The sequence below is a fragment of the Pipistrellus kuhlii genome, unplaced genomic scaffold, assembly GCF_014108245.1.
Source record: "Pipistrellus kuhlii isolate mPipKuh1 unplaced genomic scaffold, mPipKuh1.p scaffold_m20_p_7, whole genome shotgun sequence".
Lineage (NCBI taxonomy): Eukaryota > Metazoa > Chordata > Mammalia > Chiroptera > Vespertilionidae > Pipistrellus > Pipistrellus kuhlii.
The window spans coordinates 13,749,250-13,768,928 of NW_023425573.1; the positions used below are offsets into that span (position 1 = coordinate 13,749,250).

A 19,679-nucleotide genomic window follows, 5' to 3' on the forward strand; every position below is an offset into this window, starting at 1 on the left:
TGTATTATTCCAAAGAAATGTCAAATCTGATATTCAATAATTTAAACATTTGACAGTTGCAAAGTTAAAAATATATTGGCTTATTCAGCTAGTGTAGATAGTGCTTTATATTTAAAAGGTATTCTTTATCCTGTGAACAGTCTCTATAAGAAAACCAACACATAATCCAAAATATTAATGGGGGGGGCTGGTTTTATGAGACAGCACAACTAAAACTCTGAATTGTAAGGCAGAGGCTCTGTTGCCTTTCCTTTTGCAGCAAAGGAGACTGAACTGGTGGGAAAAGGGTAATCAGGTTGAAAACCCGTATTTTGTTTTTGATGATCTATTCTCCGTTTCCTTGGAAACAGAGCTGGCAGGCACAGAATTGCTGGCATTATTTCTTTTTCTTTTTCTTTTTTTTAGCTGTGAAGCATCAAAGAAAAGGTGAGGTTTTATGACTGTAATCTGTAGACTCTGACTTATTTTCAAATAAATTAAAAACATATATTTATTCAATGCCTATTCATATAAGGCGGTAGGAGGTCAAACCAACATATAAGGTAGTAGGAGGTCAAACCAACAAATTTAATAAAGGGCTTTAAACCAATTGATTTAAATAAATTTTAGTTTCTAATAGCCAATCTATATTTATGGGGTTTTAAAGAAAAAAAATGAAGTTTATTTTAAAAACTCTAGTGTGAGGGTGGTGCACTGTCACCAGTATAGTCTAGTAAAATTAATTTTAGAAAACAACTAGATTCCCACGCTAGATGGTACAATTGCTTCTTCCTCTGTACAAAAACCAGGTAAGCCCTGGCTGGTGTGGCTCAGCTGGTTGGGCATCACCCCATGCATGGAGAGGTCTCTGGTTCGATTCTAGTCAGGGCACATGCCCGGGCTGCAGGCTCGATCCCCAGGAGGGGTGTGCAGGAGGCAGCCAGCTGATGGTTTTCTATTATGGATGTTTCTTTCTCTCTCTCCCTCAACCCTCCACTCTAAAATCAATAAAAACATATTTTTTTAAAAATTAGGTAACATGAAGGAGGTTACTGTGTGTGGAAAAGTGAGGCTTTGCCTCCAGTAAATAAAGCAAGCAAACAAAAGCCAGTCAGAGGAAGACGAGAATCACATGCTTTCACTTATATGTGGAATATAAAAAACAAAATAAACTGTTGAACCAAATAGCACCAGACACACAGAAGCATGCAGCAGACTGATTTGAATTTCAGGGGAGAGGGGGAGGGGAGAGATTAACCAATGAATTTACATGAATATTTGCATAGCCCATGAACAGGGACAATAGTGCAGTGAAGATCTGGGGAGGGAGCAGGAGCAGGGTGGAGGGGGTCAGTGGGTGGGGAAAAGGGACATTTGTAATATTTAATAAAGATAAAAAATTTTAAAAAGCTAATGGAATTTAAACAAACCTAACAGGTTTTCCGAAAAACTGTTCCATTAATGCAATTACGAAGTGTCTCAGTGGAGAGGTGATTATCAACTGATTGCATGGCCTTTTCCTTCTTGAATGGCGGCATTCATTTAAGCTCTAAAAGCCACACCTGGAGGAACCCTGACTGCCATGAGAAGGCAAGAGCTACAGGGGAGGGGGGACAGACGGAGAAGGCTTGACAGAGACTCCAACGTGATGAAACCAATTCCCTGAAGAGAAAGGGGATGTGGGGGAGGACACTACTGCACAATCACAGGGATGCGCTCCTGATGTCCTCTCAGAACAGCAGCTCCCCATAGTGCCAGCCATTGTTCTCAGCGCTTCAGATGTTCTGACTGAATCAGGATGGATGGCGATGAGCAACTTGGAAATTAAAGTTGAAGGAATGTGCACCTGAAAATTAAAATCTCTGTGCATGAATAGGAAGCTAGAAGGATGTACTGAAAATCTGCTAATAGAAAAAGAAGAGGCACTGTAGAGAGCTTCAAAGGAGTGGTCTGCAGAATAGGAACGTTGACCAGAAACGCACACATATGTCTGAACAATAACTCAAATAATTTTGTCATTTTCTCCAGCGAACCTCAGGTACATGAGTGTCAGGGCTCAGAGCCAAACCGCAGTCAGCCAAGGCTGGAAGTCTGTAAGCAGAGGTCAGGAAGCTGACAGCACTGGCCCATGGTGGTAAGTCTTGCTCCGGAGGGTTAGTTTCTATAGGGAAGGGGAGCCAGGAGGGGAACATGATGGATAGGAAAGGGAAAGGTAAAAAGTAGAACCACAAAGATGACAAACATAGAGAATCCATGGACTCTCTCCCCTGCTTCTGTCTGGGGGTACGACCAAGGCAGGAGGTGGCCACACTCATGAAAGCTCCAGAAAAGCAAGCTCTGTGGTCAGGGTCAGGGTTTCTCCATGGGGCCGTCCTCGGACAGGGAGATCCGTGTCACTCAGTGCAGCCCCCTAACCAGGTCCCTGGCATCCCTTAGGCAGAGGCTTGTCAGAAAGGCAGGGCCCCTCCGGCAGGGCTGAGTCAGGAGCTGCTCGCACACACAACCTCCACGGGAATTCCCCGTGCACATGGAATGTAGGCAACACCGAGATGAGAGCTGCAGACTCACCCCTGGTTTGTGTGCTGGTCATGACACGCCAGGAGAAACATGGGCAGACATTCCATCTGCGATGTTCTCAATGCATGCCTCTTTCCACTGTAAAACTTAATCCCTTCCCCAAATGATTTGTCATCCCTGGCACGGCCTCCCCCCTCATCCCACCCCACATCCTAGGTGTTCTCAATTCTGAATAGCAGGGTGCTGGATAAAGTAAACTTAAGCTTTGAGTTTTTAAAATTCTTTGATTTTTATGTGTCATAAAATAGCCAAACTTCCTCTGCGCAGGAAAAATAAAACAAACCAAAAATAAAAAAATAAAAACACACAAAAAAAACACCCCACCAGGGAATCAGCCCGGGTGAAATGCAATTCAGTCAGCGCCTAAAATAATTCTAAGAATTTTGCATTTACACACACACACACACACCAGCTGCTCTTGGGTCAGCTGTAAAGAGTGACACTGTGGTTGTTTGTTTTTCCTCCTAACATTCCAGTGTTTTGATGCTGCTATCCATGATTATGGATGGTGTTTAAGCTCCTTTGTGCAAAGCCAAACCGAAATTCTCCAAAATGAATGAAGTCACAGAATGAATGAAGTCTGAGTAGATGCGTGAGCTCCACTGCCTCCCTCCGTTAACGTGCACCCCATTTCCCAAGAGGCGGAGGTTGGGGGGGCGGGGGATGGGGAGAGACAGGCGGTCGGCGTTTAGATGGTCACGCAGGTGCCAGCTGGGGTCTCGGGGCTCGTGGACCTTTTGGTAACGCTTCTTCCAGATTAGCATCCAGGCTCCTGTGGTGCAGTTTCCCCTCTCGCCCCAAACACAGAAAGTTATGGGCCTGCTGGCGGGTTTTTATGCGCTGTTCCCCACCGGGCGGTCCCAGAGAAGGAAAGCCATCTATCTGCTCGGGCCTCAGCTGCGGGGTCCTGAGCTGCTCGGGTGCGGGGGGCGCGGGGAGAACCCACATTGCGGAGGCCAGAGGCGTTTCCAAAAAAAGAAAAGAAAAGAAAAGCAACAAGGAGGATTTAAAAACTGCGAAGGAGAGGCTTTGATGGCCTCCTCCCCTCGCCCGCCAGCTCGCCATCTGCAACGCTTCGGGGTCTCCAGGGTCACCCAGCCCAGTCCGCCCCTCTCCGCGCCCCGCCCACCCTCTCCATCACCCCGCCCCCCCTCCCGGCTCCCCCTCCAGCCGGCCTCTCCCGGCCCTTCCCAGCCCTCTGCTCCTTTCCCTTTCCTCGCCCCTCCCCTCTTCCCCCTCTCCCTCCAGCCACCCGCCTCGGCGCTCAGATTTGCGCTCCGGCTGCCGTCTCCACCTCCACCTCCGCTCCGGGCGGCGCCGGGGGAGGGGTGGGGGCAGCGCGCAGGCGCACTGGCGGCGCGGCGGGCGGGGCTCCGCGCAGGCGCGCGCGGCGCGGGCTCGGCTCCGCCGGCGGAGCGGCCAGGCGTGTGGGGCGCGCAGGGTCCGAGCTGGGTGCCCGGCGGCGGCGGCGGCGGCGGCGTGGGCACCGGCACCATGTTCCTGCCCTCCGTCAGCCTGGGGAGCTTGGCGTTTTACGCCTTCATGGTGCTCATGGCCAGCCTGGGGCTGTGGGACGTTTTCTTCGGCTTCGAGGAGAACAAGTGCAGCATGAGCTACATGTTCGAGTACCCGGAGTTCCAGGTGAGGCGCCGCCCGCGCCCTGCGCCTCCCGCCCGGCCCGGGCTCCGCGCGCCTCTCCCACCCCGCTCACCCCCCGCCTGGCCGCGGTCTCCTCCGCCCCCGAAGGCTGCGGGGACCCCCTCACTCCCCTCACCTGCCCTTTGTGCCCTTCCTCCACGATGGGGCGTGTTTTCCCAGGTGGTTCTCCGAGCATCCTCGCTGACCCGCTCGGAACTGTCCCCCTGCCCCCCTGCCCTCTCCCGGACCCCAGTGCCATGCTCAGGCTTTCCCGGCGGGATCTGCCCCCCCCCCCCCCCTGCATGCTCAGCCCCCCTCCCCACATCCGAACCCCGGCTCCCCGCGTTCCCGCCCGACAGGTGCGCCCGCATTCCACGCGCCCGCTCCCGCCCCCTCGGCCCCCGCCCGCCCCGGGGTGTGCGTGGCAGCTCGCGCTTGTCGGGAAGGGGCCGCGCTCCTGCAGGGTGGGTCGTGGCTGCAGAGTTCCCAGGGCCGCCCGAGGGACCCCCTGCCCCCCCTCCCCCGGTCCACCTCCGGGTGCAGGGCTCCCCGATGAGCAGGTGCATGGAAAGCCAGCGCGGTTCCCGCCTGCACAGGGCTGCGGAGCCGCCCGCCCTGTGGGGCTGTGCGTGTGCATGCACGCCTGCGTTTATGCGGGTCGCCTGGTACCGGTGGCATTCAAAATCTCTTCCTTTTTGTTTTTTCCCCCCCTCTCTCACCGTGTTTGCTATTTAAGATAAATGGGCCCTTCTCTCCCTCCCCCTTCGCCCCCACCTCCTCCGTTCCATTTTGAACATTGTCTCCATAGCTTAGGAGTTCAGCCTAAGAGACTAGAGAATTTCCTTCGTGACCAGCTGTAAGAAGAGGCTGTGGCTAATGACAAAACTGCCCCAAGACATCCTCTCCCTCCCCCACTCCCCCATAATGCTTTTATTTCTAAACGCATCTCATTAAGGAATACATAATAGCCTCCCACCCTAGGATGTGTATATACTATATATAATACATGTTGACAAAATGCCTTGGTGGTATACTTTTAAAATCATAGCAGATTTTTTTTTTTTCCTTTAAGGTGAAGTCTGGTTGCTTCTGGGTGCAAATCATTATGGGGGAGACAGTTGATTATGCTGCTGCTATTATTCAGACGTAAATGCTGCTTAAGGTTTAAGTTACTGGTGAGCTTCCTCTCCCATGGGCGAAATTCTAGTTCAGATTGTGTTTGTTTTGAGATTCTTACCTCCTTCCTTTTGCATCCATGCTTCTAAGGGGGTGTGATGTCAGATGCTACTGAAGGAGATTAGAACGTTACTGTTGTCTCTTAATTTCTAAGCCAATATGCTGGTTGGGTTTTTTGTTGTTGTTGTTGTTGTTTTATTAGAGTCTATATATACCGTGTTTCCCCGAAAATAAGACATCCTCCGAAAATAAGACCTAGTGCATGGAAAGATAAGACATCCCCTGAAAATAAGACCTAGCGCAACTTTGAGAGAAAAAATTAAGATAAGACACTGTCTTATTTTCGGGGGAACAGGGTAGTTAAGTAGTTGGGTTTCTAGCTTAGATTTTTTTTTAAAAAGTGAAAATATAGCCCTTATAGTAGCCTGTGATTTTTACATGGTTTAGTAATTAGGAAACCCCCACCAGATGGGAAGTAGGTCAACTTAGGTTTGGACTGCATCGAAGCGTTTGGCTAAAATACAATTATTGTGAAACAGTGTAGTGATTCCCTTTTATTTTTAGATTACAGAAGCTATTTTAATGTCTGCAGTAGTGGCAATTGCTTAGCGTTGGGAACAAAGCATATGGACCTCACAGATTGACTGGGAAGACGCGGAAAACTAGTGTGGCTGATGCAGAAGAGCTGTTTGGCTTTCTTTCTGTTGTTGTGTCTGAATCTGCTTATTTTATCCACATCGCCTCTTTGAGGCTTCACATTCTATTAATGATGTTAATTATAGTGGCGGGAGTTTGGGATCCACGTGTTGTGTTTTCTTTGGTAGAGTTCTAGTTTTGTTACGTAAAAAGCCTTGTTAATTCTCTACAGTGCTATTTATATTTGAACCTTAGTCCCTTCGTGGTGCACGCCAGGTTGTGCTATAATATTTCACAAATTCTGTAGAAATGACTCCTTTTGATTACAGTGAGATTTCTGGTGAACTGAGGCCATTCCATTAAAAGACAATGTTTTTTTAATGAGTAAAAGTGTCCTAAACATATTTTATATGTTGCTTCCTTTTCATTATGTTTTACAGCGAGCGCTCTAATAGTTTACAAATTGCTATCCATTCGATGAGATGTCCTATTGGTTGGTTTTCTTCTCTTTCTTCATGCCTTTCTTCTTCTTCTTCTTCTTCTTCTTCTTCTTCTTCTTCTTCTTCTTCTTCTTCTTCTTCTTCTTTTTCTTCTTCTTCTTCTCCTTTCCTTCTTTTTACTGCCTTTTGCATATTCTTGAGCAAATCGTTCATTGAATGACTGTGTCAGGTATATTCTACTAGATACTGGGTATGGGTGAGAGGGAATTGCATGAATCAGACCTTGTGCCTTTAATTTATTTTTTATAACACAATGGGGGAATGGAAGGGATAGTTAAAATGTGCTACATGTTATAATTTCACTCTAAGAGCGTGTGAACAGAGCTCTTCAGAGGGAAGCACGCAGGTTCATCTTGGTAGTGGATTGGGCCATGGAAGGTACATAGTTCATAAGGCGCAGGAACAAGAAAATCGCGGGGGTAAGAATAGCAGTTGTGAATAAGGAAGGCCCCAGGAGACACTGCATAAGCAGTATGTTTCGTATGTTACCGTTTACATAAAAAGGAGAAAAGCCCACAAATGTGTTTTCTTGTATGTGCATGTGTAAAATATTTCTGGAAACACCAACTGCAAACATGAGTTGCTTTCATAGTAGGAAACGAAGGACTATGGGTATGAGAGAGAGCCTATTGAACGTATGTCCTATTGAATCTGGAATTTTGAAACATATTAAAAACAGATTTTAAAACCTGGCATTTCGCCCTAGCCAATTTGGCTCAATGGATAGAGCATCAGCCTGCAGACCTAGGGGTCCTGGGTTTGATTCTGGTCAGGGGCATGTATCTTGGTTGCAGGTTCCCTGACTCTGGTGGGGGAGGGGCATGCAGGAGGCAACCAATCAATATGTCTCTTTCACATCAGTGTTTCTCTCTGTCTCTCCCTCTCCCGTCTCCTCTCTCTAAAAAATCAATGGAAAAATATCCTCGAGAGAGGTTTAACAACAAACAAACCTGGCATATGTAAGTTATAAGAAACTAGAGGCCTGATGCATGAAACTTGTGCAAGGGTAGGCCTTCCTTCCCCTGGCTGCTGGCTTCACAGCCCCAGCTGCCAGCTTCATGGGCTCCAGCTTCGTGGCCCTCCGCCCGCCTGCACCTGCCTTGGCCTGGCGCTGCCTGTGTCTGCCGCCACACTCCCCCCAACTCCCCGGTTCCATGGAGCCCCCCGTCCCCCACCATGAATCGCCCTGCAGAGGGTGGCCTGGGCCTTCCTCTTTGGGGTGATTGCGGAGCTCTCCCTTCCACACACGCACCCCCACCCCCAACCCCCATTGATCGCCCTGCCAGCCAGTGGCCTGGGCCTCCCTCTGCAGGGCCATTGTGAGGTGGTGGCGGGGGACCCCAGACCAATTGCATTGCACCTGCTTTGGCTGGGCTGGTGCCAGTGCGTGTCAGAGCATGGTCGTCCAGACAGTCATTCTGCTGTTCAGCCGTACGGTCGATTTGCATATTATGCTTTTATTATTATAGATTATGTAAGAATAGTGAGAACCAGGTTTTAATGGCCTCTCTCTTAAGCCTTTATCCACTCTCGATGCAGTGAAGAAACACACAGGTCTTAACAGGGTATTTCTTCGACAGCAGTTTGGACTGTGAAGCGTAGCAGGGAGATTGTGAGGGAGAGTCACCTGGGAGAGTGGCTGTCATTTTTATCAACGGGAGTCCTCTGGGGCACTCTCACCAGTGAGGGGGCAAAGGGCTGAGGGCTAGCTCTTGGGAGAGCTTAACATCTGCATTCGTTTTGATCAAAATCATTTTTTTTTTTCTTTTTGGTTAATCGTGGAACCTTTTTTATTTTGCAGTTTTATTTATTTATTTTAATTTTCTGATTTTTAAAAATATTAATTGTTTTTTTACAGAGAGGAAGAGAGAGGGATAGAAAGTTAGAAACATCGATGAGAGAGAATCATCGATCAGCTACCTCTTGCACAACCCCTACTGGGGATGTGCCCGCAACCAAGGTACATGCCCTTGACCAGAATCGAACCCGGGACCTTTCAGTCCGCAGGCCGACACTCTATCCACTGAGCCAAAGAGGTTTCGGCTTATTTTGCAGTTTTAAATCACAATTAAAAGAGCTACAGCCTAACCTAAGGGGGTCTGAAGGGTGCGGGAAGAGATTGGACAAAAATCTTACACCTATGGATGAAGGCAGTGGCAGGGGGTAAGGGCATGGAGTCGGGGGGGAATCAGGTGGAGGTGAGCTATGGGGGGGGGGGGGAGAGGAACACCTGTAATAATCTGAACAACAAATATTTATTATACATTAAAAAAAAAAAAGGACTTTAGTTTCTTAAATCAGTATTTCTCTAGCCCTGGGAAATTTTGTCTTTGGGGAGGGGTCTGATTGGAGATAAGAGCCTGTCCTCAGGCAGAGTGGACAGAGGATGGAGGCAGGGCGGCAATGTGGAGATGCTATTCACACGTAAAAGTAATTGATCTTGATGAGAGGCCTTTTTGAGAGGGGTGTGCTCATTGAATATACGCTGTATAAAACAATCAGTTTAAGATAGATTGGAGTCCTGTTGCTATACGTGTTTTCTTCTCAAATCCCTCTTCTGTTTTGTTTTGTCACCATCCTTTGTGTATGCCTGTTCTTTTTCTGTCCTCAATCTGGTCAGTACCCTTCCCATTTTTTCTTGCCCCTTCCTCCCAACTTGAACTCTGTCTGAAAATCCAGTTTTGTCATTTGCCTACAAATCAGACTCCTGTTTTGTTCTATCTCCTTTTTTCCATTTCTTCTTTTTGCTACTCCATATTGTATGCATTCATATTTATTTATTATTTTTAATATATTTTATTGATTTTTTTACAGAGAGGAAGAGAGAGGGATAGAGAGTTAGAAACATCGATGAGAGAGAATCATCAATCAGCTGCCTCTTGCACACCCACTACTGGGGATGTGCCCGCAACCAAGGTACATGCCCTTGACCGCAATCAAACCCGGGACCGCTCTATCCACTGAGCCAAACCGGTTTCGGCGCATAAATAAAGCAAATTGTGGGGTTTGTACTTCTCTATTTTGAATATGCAGGAAGATAAAAAGTTGTTAGTATCTTACCCAATAAGCTCACACTCTAATGATGTTTTCATGATGTTATTGGCACAAGTGGTGTATGTTATTCAGGGTGCGTGTGTGTGTGTGTGTGTGTGTGTGTGTGTGTAATCAGAATGCTGTTTTTTTTCCCAGCAGTGAAGTTTTCCAGCAGCCATTATCATTTACAGTTTCAAAAATTTATTCAGTAGTTGAAGTTTGTATCAAGCATATGTGTAGCATTGCTAGGTCATTATTATCTATTGATGTCACTTAAAATCTAGTGTTCAAAGTAACTAGTTTCATTTCTAGTGGTTTCTTTCCTTGAAAAAAGGAGCAGAAGAAGAGTTGACACTTTACTACCACTTTTATAGGTGCCTACCTTTGGGGGACGACATTAAGACCTAGTTTACAATTTGTGGAAAAACATTTTTATGTGAATTACTGGCCCATTTGGTATGCGAGCACATGAACTGCAGAGCAGGTTAGCGCTTGCTGACGACCCATGGCACCTGGTTTGCGAAAACCGAAACCGGTGCTAATTCATTGGAATGTTTATGGTGCGAGGCGTGTGCGTGTCTTGACCAAGACGCGGCTGTGAGGTTCAGATTAATTTGTTAAGCGCATGGTAGATCAAAGCATGTGAAGTGGAGAGGTCAGGACCCTGCGCTATAAAACACACTTGCTTTCGGTGGAATGCTGTGACGCTAGAATATGTAGTTTGGGTCTGAGGAAAAGGAGAGACGTTACAGTACAGTTTAAAATAGCGAAAGAGAATTGATTTGGTAATGGGAAACTTCCATCTTTTCTAAGTTTAAGAACAATGGATACTGATACTAAATTAAATGTGTTTTTCAATTATGGTAACCTATAACTTGCTGACATCTTCCAGTGTTTTCCTGTCGTCCGTGGCTATTTTGAGTAATTTATATTTATTAGAATTTAAGGTAGTCCTAGTTTGTGATTTCCCGAAGACCACGTGGTTCAGAGCTCACATAGTTCAAGGCCAGTTCTCCACGTGAATGAACTAAAGTCTGTCATGTGCATTCAGTCCAGTTTTATCATCAGTAATGTTTTATATTGCACTGTTTGTGTAATTCAGAATCGGTATGATGTGGCTGGATTGTAGTAATAAAGTTGGTTTTAAAGAAAAACTGCGTATTTATTTATTTATTCATTCATTTATTTTTGCTGTAGAAAATACAACTTCCAAAGAAAGTGGCAAAGCGCTATCCTTCCTATGAACTGTATCTTTACGGAGAGGGATCCTATGCGGAGGAACACAAGATCCTCCCTCTAACGGGTATCCCCGTTCTCTTCCTCCCTGGGAATGCTGGGAGTTATAAGCAGGGTAAGTCTCTGAAGTAAATTTTGAAGGCTCTACCATGCAATGGAAGAGTGTAACAAATACGTACTCTGTTCAGTCCTGTGCTGGGTGGACTGGACACACAAACATATGGCATTTTGTCTAGAAAAATAATGTGAGAAATACAGAGAAAAGAATGTTGATGACCTCTTTGTAAAACATAAGAAGGAGAAAAAAGAAGGTGGAGTAGGTGGGATACATAGAAGATACCAGGATTCAGGAATTAGCAGAAGGAAGAAGCTTGTATTGGGAATGGAGGTGCAGAGCACAGAACCTGTGGCGTTGAGTAGCGGAGTGAATCAGTGGTTTCCGTGATGCTGAAAAAGAGAGGAGACGGGTTTCATTCTTTCAGAGCTTTCAGTTAGAGCTCTAGCTTCCAGTCAGCTTGGCAGAGGAGGTAAATGATGTGCTTGCCTCCTCTCTTGACCACATCAAAACCACAGCTAAATTGTAGAACCACCACCCTTGAGAGCCGCCTGAAGGCTAGCTGAACAGAACTCCTCTAACTAAGGATGTAAAGAAGAAGCCACATTGAGATGGTAGGTAGAAGGGGCAGAGATTCAAAATGTGGCTGGTCTCACATCCGTGTGTGGCAGTTAAGAATTAGGGAGGCTATCTCAGCTGCAGATGCCCCCCTTGAGCTGGAGCAAGGGGTCCCAGCCCTGCTCCAGGCTCCCCAGCCTGGAGCACCAGTGCCATAGAGAGGAGCCCCCGCAGCCCCTGGCTGTGAAAATCATCAGGGACTCGGTTCCGGGAAGGCAGAAGGCTGCTGTAGACTCAGGCGTCCTCTTCAAGGGCCTGAGCACAGTTTCACTCACAAACACTCACTTAAAACTCCGCAGAAGAGGCAGCAGCTCGAAAAAAAACACCAAAGCTGTTATAATAGTGCAGAAAACCTCGCTTACTGTGCCCTTTCCCCCTTTCCTGTGCAGTGCGGTCCATGGGCTCCATTGCGCTGAGGAAAGCCGAAGACATCGACTTCAAGTACCACTTTGACTTCTTTAGCGTGAACTTCAATGAAGAACTTGTGGCCCTGTACGGGGGAAGCCTCCAGAAGCAGACCAAGTTCGTGCATGAGTGCATCAAAGCCATTCTCCGACTCTATAAGGTAAGAGAGAAGCTCACCAGGCAGGCGTGACCAGCCTGCCAGCAACTTTCCTTTTCAAAGGCACCCGGCATAGTTAAAGTCATTTGTTTATAGTCACTGGTGGTTTTGAATTCGTTGGTGGTTTGTAAAGTTTAAATTGAATTTACAAGAAGCCTTCCATATGAACTGAGGGGGTGGGGGTGGGGGGACTCTTTTAACTATTATAAGTGAGGGGTGTAGAGTATTTCCAAAAACCCTTAGCGTGAATTTCTGTTTCTAGTTATGACTGTATCTCTAGTACTAGGAAGACCACTTCCATAGGTAACAACTGTACAACTAGTCAAGATATCTGACATACGTGTTTTCAGGTGTTGGACAACCACAGGCAGAAAAGGGCTGTGATTTCTGAAAGAAAGGTACCGTGTGACGTGAGCTCCATAACCGCTCTGGCTTTCTGCCTGGAAGCGTTGTCTGGGTTGCAGGGCAAGCAGGTGGAGACCAAGCCAGCACATGGTGTCGCCAAGCCAAAGAAGGCAGAGGCTGGAATTTGGGGCTCCTGAAAAATTGGCGAGATTTCTGGCCAGCGATGTGGGAAAGAAGAAAATTGGGCAGAGACAGGCGCTCTTGAAGTTTGCCTTTTTCGGTCTCTGAATGCTACGCTGTGTATGCACAGGTCAAGAAGTAGTACCAGGCAGCGGCCTGGCAGGGAGGGAGCGATGGGGTGTGTCCTCCTAAGGTGCAGCTTAACAGAGCAGTAAAACAGGCTGACAGTCATTCTGTGCCAGCAGCTCTGAACAGTGTCAGAGGTAAAGCACGACTGACTGCCTACCTGAGAGAGCCACTTCTTCCCTGGCTGTGCCCCAGTTCAAGTCCTGGCAGGAAACAGCTGCTGGGGAATCGTGAGCTGAATTGGGGTTGCAGAGGCCACCTCGTGTGGGAATAGGAGTTCTGACCGGCTGGAGCAGAGAGGCCTATTGACCATATTGGGCATTCAGGTGACCCCAAGAAGGACGTGCTGAGGATGTTGTCTCTCAGAGGAGCTCAACAGTGAGACACCACTCCAGAGTTTTATTGAGGGCTGATTATATAGACACCTTCTGCCCACCCGGTACCATAACCCCAACCAGAGGACAGGAGTGATCCACATAAAGGATACTGTTTGCACAGTTTTGGCATGGTGAGCCCTTTTTATCATTTAGGGAATGATGGAAACCCTCCCCAAATCTAAGGTCCCAGATTGCAGAGCAGAGCCAAACGTAATGCAGTCCATTCTAAGGATAGCACTATCAGGCCTATTGTGTTAACCATTTCCTGCACAGGGCCCATTTATCCAAACGAACAGGAGAGAAGGCTCAGATGAAGGATCGGTATGGAGGACGATGAGCAAAAGTTTGGTCGTAGAACTGAGGATACTGTGTGGAGTCAGAAGAAATTTTTAAAAATGCAACTAGAGGCCTGGTGCACGAAATTCATGCACTGGGTGGGGGTGGTGTTCCTGAGCCCGGCCTGCATCCTCTTGCAATCTGGGACCCCTTGGGAGATGTTGGGCTTAAACCAGCAGTCAGATATTCCTCTTGCAGTTTGGATGCTGCATGCACCAGTGAGCATACTTTCCATACAGGTGAAAGGCATCTTGCTGTTGTATGGGCAGCTACATTGTTTTCTCCTGATTATAAAAAGTAGTACATAACATGATCCTTCTGAGGCAGTAGTACCATTTCTCCATCTTATGGGGGGAAACACTGAAGCAGAGAGAAGTTAAGTAAATGGCTTTGTCACACAGTTGTACATGTCAGAATCAAGGCTGACCACAAAATGTGCAAGCCAGAGTCCATGCATGTCATCGCTGCATTATCCTCTTTTTTTCAGTGTTAGAGTAGACTTGCCAGGTTTTAATTTTTAAATCTAAGAGACTGTCCCCAATATACAGGGTAGGGTCCGTAGGCCTGGCCGGCGATGAGGGCCATCTGTAGGGCAACCAATGGGCTGGGCGATTGGGGAGGGGGGGAGGCGAGGGGGGATCCCCACTGGCACCTGCTTTGTCTGGCAGCCTAGTGCCACCCACTGGCCGGCCCTGCTCCCTCCCCCACTGGTCGCCTCCCTCTTGGTCAGTTCATGTCTTAGTGACCGGTCGTTCAGCTGGTCATTCCGCTATTTGGTAAATTTGCATATTAGCGTTTTATTATATAGGCTTCTTATTTAAGAAATGAAATATGTCAGTGAATAAATGTTATGGAACATTGGTTTATTTTAAACCCAGGTGCATAATGGGGAAATTATTTGATAAGATGTGTCATTATGACGCAGTAGTATATTGCTATAGCAACCATAATTTTTCTAGCTTTTCTGTGCTATTTCCAATTTTTAATAAATGACCCTATAAAATCTAATATTCTGGTATACACCAAATATAATTACAACTCTTACATCCAATATAACAAATAGTGAAACATGATTTGCTAGACACAAGTTTTCTGATTTTGGTTCAGAAATTCAAAGCATAGCTGTTAAAAATATTTGACAGCCCTGACCGGTTTGGCTCAGTGGATAGAGCATCAGCCTGCAGACTGAAAGGTCCCCGGTTTGATTTTGGTCAAGGGTATGTACCTTGGTTGCGGGCACATCCCCAGTAGGAGGTGTGCAGAAGGCAGCTGATCGATGTTTCTCTTCATCAATGTTTCTAACTCTCTATCCCTCTCCCTTCCTCTCTGTGAAAAATCAATTTTAAAAAGATGTTTGGCAGAACACAAAATAGTATGTACACACTAATTATAAGTATATGAAAATGTGTTTCTGTATCTTATGATAGGAGGTTAGATAGTTTATCTATGTGTATAAAAGCCTAAGCGACCTTTTGACTGTTTGACCAGTAGCTACGATGCACACTGACCACCAGGGGGCAGATGCTCAACACAAAGGCATGGAAACATGGAATAGACTGATGAATCTCAGAGAAAGAGGGGAGGGGGAAAGTCAGGAAGAGATTAACCATAGATCTCATGTGCATACTAGAGGCATGGTGCATGGAATCTTGCATCAGTGGGGTCCCTCAGCCTGACCAGTGGGGTCCGTCAGCCTGGCCTGCGGGGATCAAGCCAAAACTGGCAATCTGACATCTCTCGAGGAGTCCTAGATTGTGAGAGGGTGCAGGCCAGGCTGAGGGACCCCACCTGTGCACGAATCCATGCACCAGGCCTCTAGTTTTTTCTATAAAATTACTCATACTTAGAAGTATTTAGTCTTGTCTTTATGATACTGTTAGTTATGTGTTGGTGATTTTCTTTTTTTTTTAATAGGGTCAAGAATTTGCTCCGAAAAGTGTGGCGATAATTGGTCATTCTATGGGTGGCCTCGTTGCAAGGGCGCTGCTTACACTGAGAAATTTTAAACAAGATCTGCTGAATCTCCTTATTACACAGGCCACCCCGCATGTGGCTCCCGTGATGCCCCTAGACCGGTTCATTACAGGTGAGTGCGGTTACGTAAACACGGACTGGCCTCCCGGGGTCGTTTACATGAACACGAATCCGTGCAGCTGCTCCCTTTAGAGTGTACTTCCGGTGCGTCCCTGTGGACATCCTTTCGGACAAAGCCGGAGCTCCAGGGCTGAGGCAGCCACCATGGCTATGAGAGTCGACGTAGGTTGCATGAACTCCGTGCATCAGGCCTCTAGTAGCATATAAGAGTTAAGAGCACAGGGCCAGGAACAAGTTTACCAGGGTCCAGTACCAGCTCCACTGTTGCAGATCACCTCTACCTCTTGGTCAGATATTTGTTGACTTTCCGCTTTAGCTCATCGTTGAAACTGCTGTGAGTTTTTCTGTCGATGGCATCTTAACGTGATGGCAGGTCTGGCTGTCCCTAGGCACATAGGCTTCCGCTCAGTTATTCTTTAAAGATGACTGCCTGGCTCTCAAAGTTTGTTTAAACCTCTGTTTTTTGTTAAGTTGCCAGGATTCTATTCAAAATAAGCTTATTTTTAAGTAAAATGCTAGGAATGCCTTGTTTTTCCACAAAGAGTTCTGCTAACACTGCATGCGGTGAGGTAGAATTGCTAATACTTATTGAGCTCTTACTCTGTCTTGGGTACTGTGTGAAAGACTCTACCTGATGTGTTATTTTGTCACTTAATTCTCATAGTCCTGTGAGGTAGGACCATTGTTATCCCCATGTTTATGGATAGAAAAAAAAAAGTCCAAGATAATGTTTTTGCCTAAAGTTACGTGGCAAGAAAATAGTGGAGCTGGTACTCGACCCTGGTAAACTTGTTCCTGGCCCTGTGCCCTTAACGCTTATGTGCTACTAGAGGCCTGATGCGCCGAGTTCATGCGGCTTGCCTCGACCCTCAGCCCTTGAGCTCCGGCTTCGTCCGGAAGGATGTCCAGAAGGTTGTTCAGCTGTCTGGTCTAATTATCATGTTATGCTTTTATTATACAAGATACTGCTTTTTAATTTAGATACCCTGCTCTAATAGAAGAAATAAAATTATGAATAATGCTATAATGTTGCAGGGGAATTTTAAATGAATAGTATGGGTTTATGATTGCTGTAATATAATCGAATAGTGTCCAGAATAAGAATTAAATGCCTGTCTCACCTTTTATTAAAGTCAGATAGTATCTTCACTGCTTGTTGTAATTTATGCAAATAGAAGAAAATCTTTAGAAAGAAATAATTCTTTTCCCGATCAGTAAATTTACTTCTTACCCTATAAAAATTTGCATTATCTTAATTGTGGTAAAACTTTTATCTATAGCTCAGATGGCTTAGAAGTTCTGTTTAATATTAATATTAAAAACATATAATGGATATAACAGCATATATTTTTGCAGGGAATGGCCACTAATTTTTAATGTGTCTTTTTTCCTACCAGATTTTTATATGACTGTAAACAACTATTGGATTCTAAATGCTAGACACATAAATTTAACCACGCTTTCTGTAGCTGGAGGATTCCGGGATTACCAAGTTCGTTCCGGACTGACTTTTCTACCAAAACTAAGCCATCACACCACTGCCTTATCTGTTGTGGTAATCTTTTTTAAAGACTCTACTGACACAGTACCATGGTGAATGCGGTGGGGCATGAATGGAGAAGTAACATGTTGACACTTGGAAATGATTGCTGGGTTGGCGTAGTGCTGCCATTGTGCTCGTGTGTGTGTGTGTGTGTGTGTGTGTGTGTGTGTACACGCGTATGCATGAGATGGGGAGAGAGAGTAGGAGAGAGGGACAGGCAGAGAAGATGAATATGACATGTTGGGAAGGCAGAGGCATGGATGCCTGTGTCATAGAAACTAAGAACGACCTTAGACACTTTATGGAAAGAACTTTTGTTTATGAGAAATAATTGCATCGTGTTCAAAATGCAAGAGCCCACCCATGGATTAGAGTTGTAAGTTTAAGGAGGTGTGAACTGATGTCCCAGTGCCTCTGTTATATGGGCGATATTCTGTCTGCTGGTGGGAGTGGGGTAGTGAACATACCACATGCTCTGGTTGCTGAGCTTGGACAAAGTTTCACCCATTCTAAAAATCAAAAACTTAGCTTTGGAGTATCGACAAAACCCTGATTAATTGGTTTGCTGGTTATTCTCCCCTGCTAGGACATCGAGTATGTGGTCTGTAACTGGGACACGTAGCCTCTGAGTGAGTTCAAGTTTCCTTTTAGGTCTTACTTGTATTTTTAACCTTGAAGTCTTCAGTTATGATCTTGACTTTTTAAACTCAGTGTACCACCTTCAATTAGACCTTAGTTCCTGCAAACATCCTCAGTTCCTTCTGCTTTGTAGGAGCTGGTGCTTTGTTTCCTGGCTGTTCCCTTGGGAGATCCCCTTTGCTCGGCTCCTCCCGCTCTGCCTTAGGTTGCTGTGAGTTCAGGAAGCAGGATTCACTGAGTGCCTCCTGTACCTAGAACAGAAATCACTAAGCTCATCTGCTCTCACCCACCATTGTCTGATAACTGGAGTTGTGGTTTAGCCATAGTAGCTTTGGAACAAAATCGGTAAATCTCTCAGACCTCATTATTGGTATGAATCTTATCTCAAGGTTGAATGTTTTGGGCAGATATTTGCTGGAATCCCTCAAAACATTAAATGTCAACTCTGTAAAACACAGATATAGTTGTCAGTCATACCATGTAGCTTATTTCCTGAGCGTGGTCTGACCCATGGTGCTGTGTTGATACAACATCCTGGAGCTTGTTTTTGTAAAGGACTTTGGTCTTTTCATCTGTGTATATGTGGTTGTGTGTGTGTGTGTGTGTGTGTGTGTGTGTGTGTGTGGTGGGTGTTTCCCGTTCTCTAACCCATTTGATAATGTATTGTTTTCAAGGCAGCTTGTATTTCCGATGAAAATATGTTACCTTTTAGGGAGTTTTCTCAAAGCTGGTTATTTTATTACTTGAGTTCGCTTTAGTTTTTTAGCTCCCAAATAGTCTAGGGTCTTTTTGTATGTGTGTTTTTGTTTGTTTGTTCATTTGTTTGTTTGTTTGAAGCATTACAAATAGTAGTATATATGCCTCCTTTTTTTCTCCCTTGACCTCCCCCAACATATGCCCCCCCCACCCGAGTCTAGGGTTTTTAAGTACGTTTACTTAGAAAACAATTACGAAGATGTAACTGTGTTTTAATGATCTTAAGAATAGTTAAGTGTCATTTACATCCAGTGGGGCTAGAAAAAGGACTAAAGTTTGAGAGCTTCAGACCAGTAGCACCAGCCTCCTGAGGGACCTAGGCTGACAGTAGGCATGCCTGCCTGAAGGTTTTACTTTTGAGGCTGCTCTCATCGTCACTATTTCCACCCACAAGAAAGGGGAAGAAGAGTAGTCAGGCCTGAACATGCCACACATCACTCCTGTTCACATACTATCAGAGGAAAATTATTTATTGCGCCTTAAAGTGAGAGAGGCCAGAGGTGTATCTGTGTGAGAAAGCAGGAACGGATTTGGGTAGACGTTCAGAAGTTTTCAACAAGATCATGGTTTGTGTTGCCTTTCCCTTTTTCAGCTCCAGCACTGATGCGAGCCCGTTTTATGTTCTTGGTAGTGCTAAGTGCTGTCTACTCTGAGTTCTTACTCTACTGAGCACCTAGCATCATCTTAGAACTACAGTGAACTCTGGTTGTCGTAACTTATTAAGTAAGCTGCCAGCAGGAGTTCCTGAATAAGATAGATACCTAATGCGTTATTAGGTTCAACAAGTAAGCTATAGGCTCCTCCCTCTTCAGAGCCTGACTGAAGGGTGTTATGGAGTTGTCAGAAAGCCTTCTGCAAATAGTACATTTTTAGGAGCCTTTGCCCTTGTGTCTCTAATTAGTAAAAATTCAGCGAGTGAATTTTTCAGTGTAAGTAAGCCAGGACCCCCTTAAGAAAGTCTGATTTGGTAATTTTGGTACTGTGATCTCAGACATGCCTTTTGGGAAATCTCTCAGGCTTAAGCATTTCTCTGGCACACTCTGATTAAAAAATAACATCTTAGACTTTACCAAGTGGTAATCTAGTCAGAACTAAAATATTTTTGTAATTTACCCATAAACTAGGATTTTTAATGAATCATAAATTCAGCCTCTTGTTAGAATAAAGAAGAGTTAGGCGTTAAACTCAGAAAGGAATCTGGGTGCTTTAATAGTTTTTAAAGGATAATGTAAGTGTGACTAAGCAGTAATGACAGAGAATTATTTTATGCAGG

At 45.7% G+C, this 19,679-nt stretch overlaps 1 protein-coding gene across 3 annotated transcripts in view; it reads left to right on the plus strand.

The window, feature by feature from the left end:
* Positions 1–3,941: 3,941 nt before the first annotated feature.
* Positions 3,942–19,679, plus strand: part of PGAP1 (post-GPI attachment to proteins inositol deacylase 1) — a 65,167-nt gene continuing 49,429 nt past the window's right edge. For 2 of the 3 annotated variants that reach the window (XM_036420813.2, XM_036420812.2), the window contains exons 1-5: positions 3,942–4,197; positions 10,737–10,890; positions 11,838–12,013; positions 15,289–15,460; positions 16,866–17,023. In XM_036420813.2, coding sequence (XP_036276706.1) covers positions 4,051–4,197; positions 10,737–10,890; positions 11,838–12,013; positions 15,289–15,460; positions 16,866–17,023 — 807 coding nt within the window. In that variant the 5' untranslated portion in view covers positions 3,942–4,050. Of the gene's footprint in view, positions 4,198–10,736; positions 10,891–11,837; positions 12,014–15,288; positions 15,461–15,719; positions 15,803–16,865; positions 17,024–19,679 lie in introns of those variants that run through there. The other variant, XM_036420815.2, reaches the window with a different exon arrangement.